The sequence below is a fragment of the Schistocerca americana genome, chromosome 11 (genome assembly GCF_021461395.2).
Source record: "Schistocerca americana isolate TAMUIC-IGC-003095 chromosome 11, iqSchAmer2.1, whole genome shotgun sequence".
NCBI classification, from domain to species: Eukaryota; Metazoa; Arthropoda; class Insecta; order Orthoptera; family Acrididae; genus Schistocerca; species Schistocerca americana.
Window position 1 is genome coordinate 194,439,436 of NC_060129.1, and position 13,060 is coordinate 194,452,495.

General features: G+C 42.9%; 1 protein-coding gene across 1 annotated transcript in view; it reads left to right on the forward strand.

Annotated features, from left to right (window-relative positions):
- The window catches only part of LOC124553582 (basement membrane-specific heparan sulfate proteoglycan core protein), a 799,417-nt gene that overhangs the window by 434,387 nt on the left and 351,970 nt on the right, over positions 1-13,060 (forward strand). Inside the window, exon 14 of the mRNA XM_047127431.1 lies at positions 3,482-3,679. Coding sequence (XP_046983387.1) covers positions 3,482-3,679 — 198 coding nt within the window. The remainder of the gene's footprint in view (positions 1-3,481; positions 3,680-13,060) is intronic.

A 13,060-nucleotide genomic window follows, 5' to 3' on the forward strand; every position in this document is an offset into this window, starting at 1 on the left:
CACGCTGAGCCTCTGTCTGTGTCGTCTGCGGTGTTGTCGTTACTGCACTGCTGCTGTTTCTGCGCTGCTCTCTTTTGAAATGCTACACCTAATTGTCAGTGGGGGCACTGTGTCTGCAGAAGGAAGCTACTTTTTTATTTATTTAATAAAAAATTGCTAGGCAGCCACTTTGCCATCAACATCCGGGGGACACGAGACAAATTTTGAATTTTTGTTAGTTTTATCGTACAGTCACACCGTTATTTCCTGAAATTACTACTACATTTCATACAAAATACAACTGTCCTACGAGCAACAATATTGTGTTTCACAATTAATATACTCTTTAGCAAACATCTATAACTCTTTTACTATATAATTAAGTATGGTACAAAATGTGTCCCTAAAAATTAAAATGAAATGATCGTACGGCACGTATTGGCCGGGTTATCCCCTTCGGGGTTCAGCCGCCGTATTGCAAGGCTTTTTAGTTGACGCCACTTCGGCGACTTGTGTGTCATCGATGATGAAAATGGACAAAGGGCACCCAGTCCCCTGCCGGGAATTGAACCCGGGCCCTCTTGCATGTTAGGTGGTAGCCCTACCGCTGCGCTGCAGAGGCGGACATGTGTCCCTAAAATACAATATGAAGCAAAACAACATCATCAGAATGGGATATGGGATCTCGAATCAGACTAAAGTCTCTGAATAAGCGTAGGCCCATCGGGGGTCTGTATATTTCTCGAGGAATTTGTGGTGTCGGCTGCAAGGTGGGGTTCCGCAGGAATATGCCATTTGTGTCCCGGACGTCAAGGGTACGACAACAGGGTTTAATATTCTCGAATACTGGCGTGCATTTGGCCTTTCTTCAGTGATTATCAAATCAGTCCTGTTGTCATATCCGTTACCTGCCCACGCCGTGATTCCAGGATTTGGAGAGGTACGGGTATCAAGAGTAACTACTCTCTGTGACCTTTCACCAGATCGTCTACAGATGCGTCAGGATCGATCCGACAGCCGAGGGCAGAATCGAGACTTGCTGAACACCACAGAATGCCGTGCAGTAACCCGTTTGCTGCCTGTGGTATAGTATTGGCAGTAAATGACACTTGGCAACTGGTGAGCTTATCCCAGTTTCCAGTAATCTCTTCCCGGTGGTTCACGGTGACAGTCTGCCTGTAACCCCTACCCAGATTTCAGCTGTTGTCATCTGCCTATTCAGCTGGGGCTGGAAAAAACAAGCTTTTGACCTCATCTTTGCTCCTATCAGAGCTAGGATTTTATAGCCTCACAGTGATGCTACTCGTGAGCCAGTTGAACAATCCTGTGATCTTCTGGTGATGGAGTCCTCCTGCAAGGACCTGTGCCTACTCTTGTTACCACACCCTTGTCCTGTGACCACATCAGCAGTCACGTAACTACTGTCTTTGCTGTCAGTTGGTACGATGCTCACACGTCCCTCGTGCCAGCGATTCAAGTTTAATAAAAAGTGGTACACATAGCAATAAATTTCTATTTTTCACTCTGGTTACCAGTTATGGCCTGTATATATTATTACCGAGACTCCGTACGATGCGAAGAGCCGGTGCGTGGGGCAGCTGTATAATAACAACTGGTACCTGTGACGAACTGTTCATTTACGTCAAGACACCACTCGGTAGCACACGTCGCTCTATATACCAGCTCGTCATATCGTCTGGATCCTTGGCCTGAGGATGGTCTTTAGGCCAAAACTGGTAACCAGAATTAAAAAATAAATATGTATTGCTATCTGGATTGCTTTTTACTAAAATACTAACCTTTCCCCCACGGCTTTGCCTGTGTTTGTGTTTGACATATATGCTAAACACATCTCCCCTTCCCCTCTCTCTTGCATCCACCTACTTCTCCCTCAGTCTCTCAGTTCACCTCACCCTGTGTTCTCTGTCTGCCCATCTATTCTATCTCTTCATCTCCTCCTTCATTCTCTCTCTCTGATCAACTTCTGTGCCCCTCTCTTATCTTCCTGCCCCATCTCCCTTACCACAGCCTCGTCACTCTTTCTGTGTCTCTCCTTCTCCCTCTCTCCTTTTTACACCTGCTAACTACTCCTATGCCCCCTCCATGTGCTTCCTGCATCTCCCCTTCCTCCCCCTCACTGTCCATCTTCTTCCCTGTCCCTGCCAATCTCCTCCTCTTCCTGTCACCTCCCCACTCTCTACCCATCTTCTCCGTCTCTCTCTGCCCATCTACTCCTCGACCCTCTGCCTCTATATCCATCTCTCTGTTCATCACCTGCTCTGTCCATATTATCCTTCCACCTCTCTCCCTATGCATCTCTTCATCCCTCCTCTCTCTGTGCATCATCCTCTCTCTCTTTGCTCCCAGCCTTACGTGAAAACTTAACTACATGGTCTGAAACTACAGTTTTAAGTGCTACCATGAACTATTATCCACAACTGTATAGGGAGGCTATTGAAATTTATAAACATGAAGATAATTTTAATAGAAAAGAAGAGGCCTTGAAATTAAGCGAGATGAGGACAGTGGCGTCACAGAATCGATAAGTGATGTTTATCTATGACGGACTATTATCGATAGTTACATTTTAACTTTGACTAGTTTTCTCTCTGATACTACGTGCAAGCTAGACCACGCCCACTTTCCTCAGTATTTAGGCCGCTCTCCGACTCCTGACTCATCAGTCGGCAGGACTCGACAGGACCAGCCATACCTCTGAGGATGTCCAATGTAGTATTGGACAAAACGTTAGGAATAGAAGAATTCCATTGACCACGGCCATATTACCCGGAAGAATCCTCAACAACAGTACCATCCAGTCATGAAAGCCTTCATTGTACGTGTAAAACTGTTTGTTGCCCCTGCCATGGGGCTGCATAGCAAAGCAAGTTGACAAAGCAGATCCACACAACACAGCTGTTGCCCAACATAGCCTGTGGGGCTGGAAAAAAACATGCTTTTGCCCATTTATAATCCCATAGTGATGATACTCGTAAGGCTTGCTGTTTCTGTGCTAAATTTGGTTGAAATCGGTCCAGGGGCTTGGGAGGAAATCCCCCTCACACACACACACACATACACACACACACACACATACACACACAGATTTAAGTATGATTGCCGTTGTTCCTTAACAATGTCACCAATGATTTGACATTTCTCGAGAGTCTGGAAGATGGTGATAAGCTGCACATGCACATCCTCTGTGATGCTGTGTTGCCATCTCCACCTGTAAAGTTACAGTAATGTTAGACACTCCCAACAGCCACCATGAGCACTCATCTTTCTTTTTCTGCAGGAGTAACTTAATGTTGTGCTGTATTGAAAAGGCTGTTGACCCCCATACTGATGGACGGTTTCTACCAATTCCACACCAAAAGTTGTCACATCTGTCACCCTATGCATTCAGCAGACATAATGCCCTCACTGCAAGCTTGCCTTTGGCTGTATCTGGTGTCTGACTAAAGCTAACATGGCCCCGCACCCTACCTCGCACACCCAGCCACGCTTCCACCTGAAGAAGTCGCTCCGTGCCCGGGAACCGACTTCACCTGCTCGGACGGCAGCTGTATTCCGATAGAGCTGGTCTGCGACGGTCGCGCGGACTGCCCGCGCGGTCTGGACGAGTTGGACTGCGATAACGACGTGACGTCACCGCGCCCTACCGTGGAAGATCGAACTGTTACCGGCTTCACTGCAGGTAGGTCAGCGAGATGGCCCCTGTCCCCGATTCCCGGTCTCTGATATTTCGGCACATCCTCTGTGGTCACGTGGAGCTGGAGAAACCAGTTAACATGTTTGCCTCTTACGTAAGCACACTGACAAAAAAGATGTCCACTCTTCGAGAGCCGTCACACTAATACTGCGTACCACCACCTCTATTTTTGATAATGGCCTCATTTCGACTAGGACGAGAATCGAAAAGTTTCTTCCAGTATGCTGTGTCTAGCTGGAGCTACCGATTGAAGATCGGGTCGTGTACAGCTACGGAATGTGGGGTGTAATGACTGCTACGTCTCACCTGCTGTTAGACTTAGTCCCAGACACGTATTATGACAGTACACCTAGGTGAATTAGTAACCAGCGGAGGTGAGATAAGGTTCCTCAGTGTTAGTCAAATCAGGAATGTATACTTGCAGCATTCTGATCAGAGCAGTTGCCGTCTCGGAATACGGTAGATCGTGAAGACGTAGAAAGAATGGCAAGATTCGGTTGCCAAAACTGTCGAAGTAAACATCCCGGTTTACACTTACCGTAAACTGAATGAGCGGGCCCAAGTCGTGATACAGAAAACGTCTCCAAAACATTACAGAACGTCCTCCAGCCTGAACTGCACCACCCACTGACTGCAGGTTAAACGCCTCACTGGGCGATCCGTGCACTCGACACGTCACATCGTCTGAAAAGTAAAATCGTCACTTATCGGACCGCGCTACTCTCCTGCAGTCACGTACAATATTGTGAATAATGCTTGGAATTTATCTCACTGTGATGTCAGATATACACCAAAAATCAGCAAAATTCATAGGTACACATTTTTGCTGTACTGACATCACAGTGATGGTCCTTCAATCTCCAGCTTAAGCCCTGGTGATGAAGATGTGTTTAGAAACGTACCGTAGTGAAGCAGAAATGCTATTGAAAAGATGGTAGATAAGAGTTTATTATCAAGTCTCTCGAGTCAAATTGCTCAAGATTTTGACAACTACCTCCACCGATCTCGTACTGCAACGTCACCTCCTTTGTGCTTCACTGCTGACGCTACAGATCGAGGTGAGCAACACTCTCCAGCCATTTGTCAAACCAAAACCATTCCATCAGTTTGCCACAGGCTATAACACGATACACCTCCCCCGGTCGTTCGTTTCGAGTCGGCCACTCTCGAGTGATGTCGCTCTTTACGCCGCATCGAGTGTCACTTAGCATCGAGTACAGAAGTGTGCGAGTTATAAGGAGCTGCTCGATGGTCGTAACCTGTTCTTTTTAACACCCTACGCACCAGTGATTGCATCAGCTGAACTGATGTAGCTCTTTGGAGCTCCCTAGTGATTCCTTTCGTTGATTTCAATTTTATACGAACACCCTCTAGAGTGCTGGACAGGTCCTGTCCGTCACTACGTGAGGTCTGCTCGGACTCGGCTTACCTGTGGCTATACCTCAGTGTTTCTCCAGTCTTATCACTGACAGATGATTTGGGCAGCTTTAGAAGGGCTCAAATGTCCCCGATGGATTTGTTACTCAGATGACATCCGATGATAGCCCGTATTCAAAGTGACTGAGTTATCCGAACCGACCCAGTCTGCTGATCTTGTTTTTCTGCTACCAACACAGTACTCCCCAACTCCTTTAATACCAGTCGGTCCACCTGTCGCAACACATACTCGTGTGACGAATGATCCGTACGCGAGGACTGGAAAGTTGCACAGGTCACACCGATATTCGAGAAAGGTAGTAGGAGTGATACACTAAATTATGGGCCTGTATCATTAACGTCAATATGTGGCAGGATTTGGAACGTATATTGTGTTCGAATATTATGATTTACCTAGAGGAGAACGGTCTGTTGACACACAGCCGATACGGATGTAGAAAACATCGTTCGTGTGAAACACAACTAGCTCTTTACTCACACGAAATGTTGAGTGCTATTGATCAGGGATTTCAAATTGGTTCCTTATTTCTAGATTTCCAGAAGGCTTTTGGCGCTGTACCACACAAGTGGCTCGTAATCAAATTGCGTGCTTGCGGAATATCTTCTCAGTTATGTAACTTCATTTGTGATTTCCTATCAGAGATGTCACAGTTCATTGTAGTTGACGGAAACTCATTGAGTAAAACGGAAGTGATTTCTGGCGTTACCCAAAGTGATGTTATAGGCCCTTTGCTGTTCCTTATCTATTAAGAGATGTAGGAGACAATCTGAGCAGCCGTCTTAGGTTGTTTGCAAGTGATGCTGTCATTTATCATCTAGTAAACTCATCAGAACATTTAAAAAATTGTAAAATGAGTTAGAAATGATATCTGTATGGTGGAAAAATTGGCAGGTGACCCCAAATAATGAAAAGTGCGAAGTTGTGCACACGAGTGCTAAAAGGAGTCCGTTAAACATCGGTTCCACGATAAATCGGCCAAATCTGAAGGCTGTAAATTCAACTAAATGCCTAGGAATTACAATTATGAATAACTTAAATTGGAAAGAACACATAGAACATGTTGTGCTGAAGGCAAACCAAGGACTGCTTTCTATTGGCAGAACAATTAGAAAATGTAACAGATCTACTAAAGAGACTGCCTACACTGTGCTTGTCTGCCTTGCTGCACAGGTCTCGGATCCTTACCAGATAGGATTAACAGAGTACATTGCGGAAGTTCAAAGAAGAACAGCACATTTTGTATTTTCGCAAAACAGATCAGAGAGTGTCACTGACACGATATAGGATTTGGGGTCGGTATCATTAAAACAGAGGCATTTTTCCCTGTGGCGGAATTTTCTCATGAAATTTAAATCATCAGGTCTCTCCTCTGAATTCGAAAATGTTTTGTCGATGCTGACCTACGTATGGAGAAATGGTGATCATAATAAAATAAGGATAATCAGAGCTGACACGTAAAGATATAGATGTCGGTTTTTTTCTGCACACTGTTCGAGATTGGATAATAGAGAATTATTGTAAAGGTAGTTCGATGAACCCTCTGCCAGGCACTTGAGTGTGATTTTCAGAGTATCCATATAAATGCATTATGTAGTGATGTCTGAATACTTTTGATTGGATAGTGTGAAAGGCATCTACAGTATTGCAGATCATTATGAATTCTCCTTGTTGTACTGTCTAATCAATTATTGAGTAATTCTGAGGTGCTTAGTGTAAGATACGTTAACTAAACTCCCACCACCACTGTTCCTTCTTCATTGGAACTTGTGTGAAAGAGTAAGAAGTCATAATAGTGTGACGCTAACACGGAATCGCGGCTGTACATTATCAGGTAAGGTATTCGGACTGATAATTGTGTATTTTTACTGAGTACAGTTCCATTCTCACGGATTAACTTGACGCCAGACTCAAAATACATTTATGTGAGGCACACGGAGTGAATACTCCGTCCACTTACAAATAGCTACTGGTTTCTCTAGCAACCCGTTGACCACTTTGTTTTCCTGTCCCATCCACAATGTTGCTAGCCGCTCAAGAGCAAAGCTTGATGCATTCAGTGTGCTGCAGGCGTTGCACTTTTGTTTACATTTTTGCTGGGTGTCTCTGTTGTGCTGTGAGCCATTTCTTTTTATTAGCATTGCGTGTTGTGTGATTTCTATTGCAAACAAACCATATTAATATCTGCTATAATGCTTTAAACCATGAAATAAACTATTGTTAATAATGTACTGCTTCATTAGTATGTGACACGGATACTGGTAATTTTGGTTACTGTCAAATTACTTACCATTATATGATTAATTGACATGGTGAGGAAAAATCTTTTCCATAAGCAAATACATCTGTGCCATCGGGTCCTTTTTTTTTTATATAGACTTTGACTGTCTCGATAATCCAAAATATGATGCAGACCTGTAATTGTACCAGGTTTCTGATTTTGGTGGCACTGGTATATAATGTATGAGACCATTCCAGCACATACTATGGCCCAGTATTCTCTCAATTGCTAATAGACACCAGTGACCTTAATCTGTTTTCAAAGTGTCGTTCAAAATTTTATTATTGTTGTGTTTTAGGCTTTTCTGGTGCAGTAAATAGCTGTGATTTTCAGGCATTGTGTAGGATGATATAACCGAATTTTAGGGATTTGTGACAAATCAAAGAGACTGTCTTCATAGTGCAATGATGTTGACTATGCAAGTCTCCAAGAGAGGGCTGTTTGCTGTGGAAATGTACGGAGCGTGATGTTTCGAGAAATGATTTTAGTTTGGGAACCCCCTAGCTGACAGCATAAACTAGGCCAAAACACCAGAAGGCTCAAAATAATGGATTGTTTAGTCATCTTCTTGCATTCCCCTACCTGCTCCATGTGATTTTTTTTTTCATTTTAGGTGATATACAGTGTGTATGCTAGTCGCCAGATGTGTAGATGTGGACACCCCTGTTGATAACAGTTGAGGTGCTCGTCGTCCTCCGTGCAAACTCGATTTTGTGTAGAAATTTTCCAGTCTTGGACAAAAGAGTTCCAACAGCATATCCATTTTGTCTGGCTGCTTACATGGTTTCACAAGTGCATATCAAATTACAAGCACTGTCATTATCATTGAGGATGAACAGATGCTTGGTCAAATTATTGTCAGATTTTACTAACAATATCGGATGTGACACCTGAAAATTTCAGCAAAAATATTTGATCAGGGTAATTATTGTCGAATGGGTGATATCATTACTGAATGAAATGCTACATTAAAAAAAAAAGAAATTGTTGTATTTGCTTAAATGGGCTAGACTTTTCTGTGGCTGACAAATAACATACAGATGGTGTGTGGCTGATAATTTGTACATAATTTTTAAAAAATAATATTAATTCCTAATTTAACATGTACATAATGTCCCAGTTTCATGACAGGTAGCAAAAACTTGTAAGAGGAAAAAGTTCACTCTGAGAGTGTGTGAGTGTGTGTGTGTGTGTGTGTGTTTATTTTTATGTTCATAAAATATACCATTTTTTGACCTTTTTTGAGATCAAACTTTTCAAAATTTATTTCGAGCAGAGCATTCTGTTACATGTTTAAGGTGTTCCTTGAAGATGAGGTACATGCATATCTGCTTCAGCTATTTGCTGTCAGATACAATGTCAGTTGCATCTACTATAATCTGTACTTTCTATAATAATGGTGATTTATTTCAGATTGCTTAAGGATTTTCAGTGTAAGAATGTTGAGTGGTGGTGGGAGAAATTAATATCTTACAATTAATTGTGTTATGTAATATTTCAGGTGCAATCTGACAGTATGCCAGAAATATAGACACAGGGAGTCATCTCTAATCCTGGCTATTCTGCAGTTTCTCATCGACATTATTGTTAAAAGGACCTGTTCAGTGTAACTAAATAGGAATTCTTTAAATTTAATTTTTGAGTACATTTCAGGGTAAGAGCTGCTTTGACAGTAGGTTCACAAAATGGACGTGCAGAAGATGGATCTTGCCAGCAGTTGCCATCACAATAAATAAAAAGTAAAATAATTTTGGTGGCCATTAATGGAAACAACCATTTTAATGGAAGTTATGGACGCATCCATGTTAAACTAACTATGTTGTGCATTAGTTGCCATTTTGTGTATAGGTTTCCAGTCATTCTGCAGCACATTGAACTCAGTGTACACTATTTGTAGACAAGCTCACCCTCATCCCGCCCTCCCCACACGCCTTGCTGATGACATACCGACTTCAGATGATGTAGGTAAAAGTGCGGCAAAGATTTTGAAAATTTGTCTTATGATGTAGGTGATGGCAATGTATATAATTGTGTTGTCATTCATAATACTTATATAATGTGGGACCTGTCTTGTGTTAATACCCCTTTTTGTTCTCACGTATTTTTCACTTGTTTGCGTGAAACTTAGTCTACACAACTTCTGGTGTAGTGTGTGTGTGTGTGTGTGTGTGTGTGTGTGTGTGTGTACTCATTTCAATATCTTTTCAGAGAACAGTGTCTGAATTTGTTGCTAGTTATTTTGGAACAGTGAGTACTGAGCAAGTGAGTAGCTCGAAACTGTAATCTGTATGTGCACCTTCTGTCTCAAAAACAGCAACTATTCAATTGAACTTCTGTTTATAAACTGCTGGTCATTAAAACTGCAGCACCAGGACGTGACATCAAATAACAAAATTTTGTTTATTGTGGATGTACAGTATCTGAGGAAGAATGCACACCGAAATGTATAGGTGATTCGGGGTGTAGAGGGTGTGAAATTTAGCGGACAGAGCTGTCGCTTCCTCTGGGAGTGACAAAGGCTGTGACCTGGCTGGCACCGAGTAGAACTGAGCTAGGATGACAAATACGGGTGCGTCATTCTAGGCTGCTTCGTCTCTGTGCCACCTATTGTAGTGATTGGCGAGTGGCGATGTTCCGGTCTCTCGTCAACCCGTGACCGGGTGTTTTCAGTGAGTAAGAGATCTGGAGAGTGGGCCGGCCACAGCAAAGACCAACCACCCACTTTGTTGAGGTAGGTAAGGACACCACAGGAGATGCACAGTGTCGTGTTATCGTGTTGAAAGATGCTACAGGGACTTTGATGACAGGGCACAGCTACCAGCCTTAACATGTCAGAAATGTAATGGCTACTATATAGAAAGGGGGACCCAAAAGTAACCGGAATCGTAATGCCGCACATTGTGTACTTGTAGTAGCAGGTTGCGCCGCCAGAGGGCTGTAGTAGGAGCTCTGCTGAGTCATTCTGCCATGCTACGACACCCGACAGTGAGAAGTGTGGTTTCTTTGACAGTTCTTTGAGTGTGCGTACAGTGCAGACGTGACACGAGGAAATGGCTAGTTCTTACGAACAACGTGCGGCAGTGAAGCTTTCTTAAAAATGAACCTCGAATTTATTTAAACTTCAGGGTTATTCTAAATGATGGACACATTTTCGAAACTTTGTATTTATTCAAGTACGAATCCGAAATCGACAAGCTTTATACCAATGAGAAGAGGAAGTTTTGAAGTTTTTTCATAATATTTGATATCAACTTAATAAATGTAATAATTTGTAATTAATTTCTTTTAATGATTATTTAATGATGAGAAATGTGGTAAATGTTCGAAATGTTCAATGTGGCCACCGTCAGCTGCACAGCAAACATTGACACGGTAGCCAAACTCGTCCCACAAACACGAAAGCGTATCTGCTGTTACTGAATCCGTGGCAGCAGTGATCCGGTTCCACAGATCATTCAGAGTGGTCAGTAGAAGCGGGACGTTAACAGTATCCTTCACATAATCCCGTAAGAAATAGTCGCAGGCTGTGAGATCAGGAAATCTCAGTGGTCAGAAGTGCAGAGCAAGGCAAAAATGGTTCAAATGGCTCTAAGTACTATGGGATTTAACATCTGAGATCATCTGTCCCCTAGACTTAGAACTACTTAAACCTAACTAACCTAAGGACTTCACACACATCCGTGACCGAGGCAGGATTCGAACCTGCAACCGTAGCAGCAGTGCGGTACCAGACTGAAGTGCCTAGAACCGCTCGGCCACTACGGCCGGCAGAGCCAGGTCTCCGAGTCCTCTGTGGGAAGGGAGTCATTCAAAAACCCTGGTACATAACAGTGCCAATGGAACGGAGCTCCATCCTGTTGGAAAATGAAGTCGTGGGAATCTTCCATAACTTGAGGCAACAGCCATTTTTGCAACATGTCCAGGTACGTAATTCCCATTACAGTTCTTTCTGCAAAAAAAAAATGGCCCATAAAGCTTCATACAGGATACGGCACAGGACGCATTGATCTTTGGCGAGTCTCTTTCATGTTGCAGTGGTGAATGTGGGTTTTCCAAACCCCATGTGCGAACATTGTGTCTGTTGACTTTTCCACTGAGGTGGAATGTTGCTTCGTCGCTAAAAATTACACGCTGTAGAAATGCATCATCCTCCATGTTTGCTAGTACATAACCACAAAATGTGAGATACTTCTCTTTGTCATTGAGGTTGAAAGCCTGCACAAGTTGTAATCGGTAGGGCTTGTACAGTAATCGCCATCTCAAAAACTTCCATACAGTTGGTTGGGGTATTCCAAGTTCTTGACTGGCTCTATCGGTAGACTTACTGGGACTGTGGACAAAAATTTCTCGAAAGCGTCAGACATCAACCTCTCATACAAGTGGTCGACCTGTGCTTTTTCCTTTGGACACAATCCCAGTCTATTTCAATTGCTTAAACCAATTGCTAATGCTTTTTGCAAGTTGGCGGTTGAATACCGAATTTGGTACGAAATGCCCGCTGCACTGCTATTTGTGACTCACTTTTTGCAAACTCGAGATCGCAGAAAACCTTGTGCTCCAAGTCACCATCTCGCTCACAATTGACAGTGAAATGGAATGATGACCCTATTGCCGTGCAGACTCTACCGGCCGCTTCTGACACCGCCTGCCTGCCGCCACCCGCCAAAAACTTTGAAATTTCTTCTTTTCATTCGTATAGAGCTTGTTCATTTTGGATTTGTACTTGAATACATACGAATTTTTGAAAATGGGTCCATCATTTAGAATAACCTTGAGTATTAAGATTGTTTCCAGTCCTGAGATTCAAAGTCCAGTAATAATTTAGTTTTTATGGACTGTCTTGGGTAAACCATATTAATAAGGGGGCAAGAATAAAAAATTTGGTGGAAAATTTAAGTTACTGGGCTAAAAATAATAACTAACACCCTAGATTTAGCAGATGATAGCCTTAAGAAAAATTTTCCGTCACTCCAGGCGACACAAACAATCTGTGAATACAAAATGTTGAAACAAGGAATGAAAGTTTGTCTCAGCATCATACACTTTCATATCAGTTAATTCTGTAAGATAAACCACTGCTCGCTGAACTGAAAATTTAATATATTCTTCCAGTAATATTGCACTGCTGGGAAAAAAATGCAACAGCCTAAAAAAGTGTGCTCTGTGACACCAGGGTAATATGTGCATAGTGAGGGGTTGTAGTGTTAGTCATTCATTTGTCAGGGTCATCAGCAGCCAGACAGCACTCACGAGACCTGTGTGTGCGACCTCTGTTCTGACTCTGCACGCAGTGGCTGTGCTGAGTTTAGAGATAAACAGTGTCGGCACCATTCATTCTAGGGTACAACCGTGCCCCACCAATGAGTACACACTCCGTATGTCCAGCTTTCCAGAGAAGGTTGCGGGACCTCGGCTGTTCAGTACAGAATGTCACATCATACACCTTTCAGCTGTCTAAATTTCGAGATTGTTATTTTATTGAACTACCAGTTTAGGCAATATATTATACCATCTTCAGGCTCCCTGACTGACATCTAGGAAGATTACAACCTCGATTCTGACAGGTGATGCTTGAAGTGATCACTGTTTCAAAAATCTGCAGATACCAGTTTCTGACTGCTGGCCCTTATTTTGACCAAAACTGAGGTTG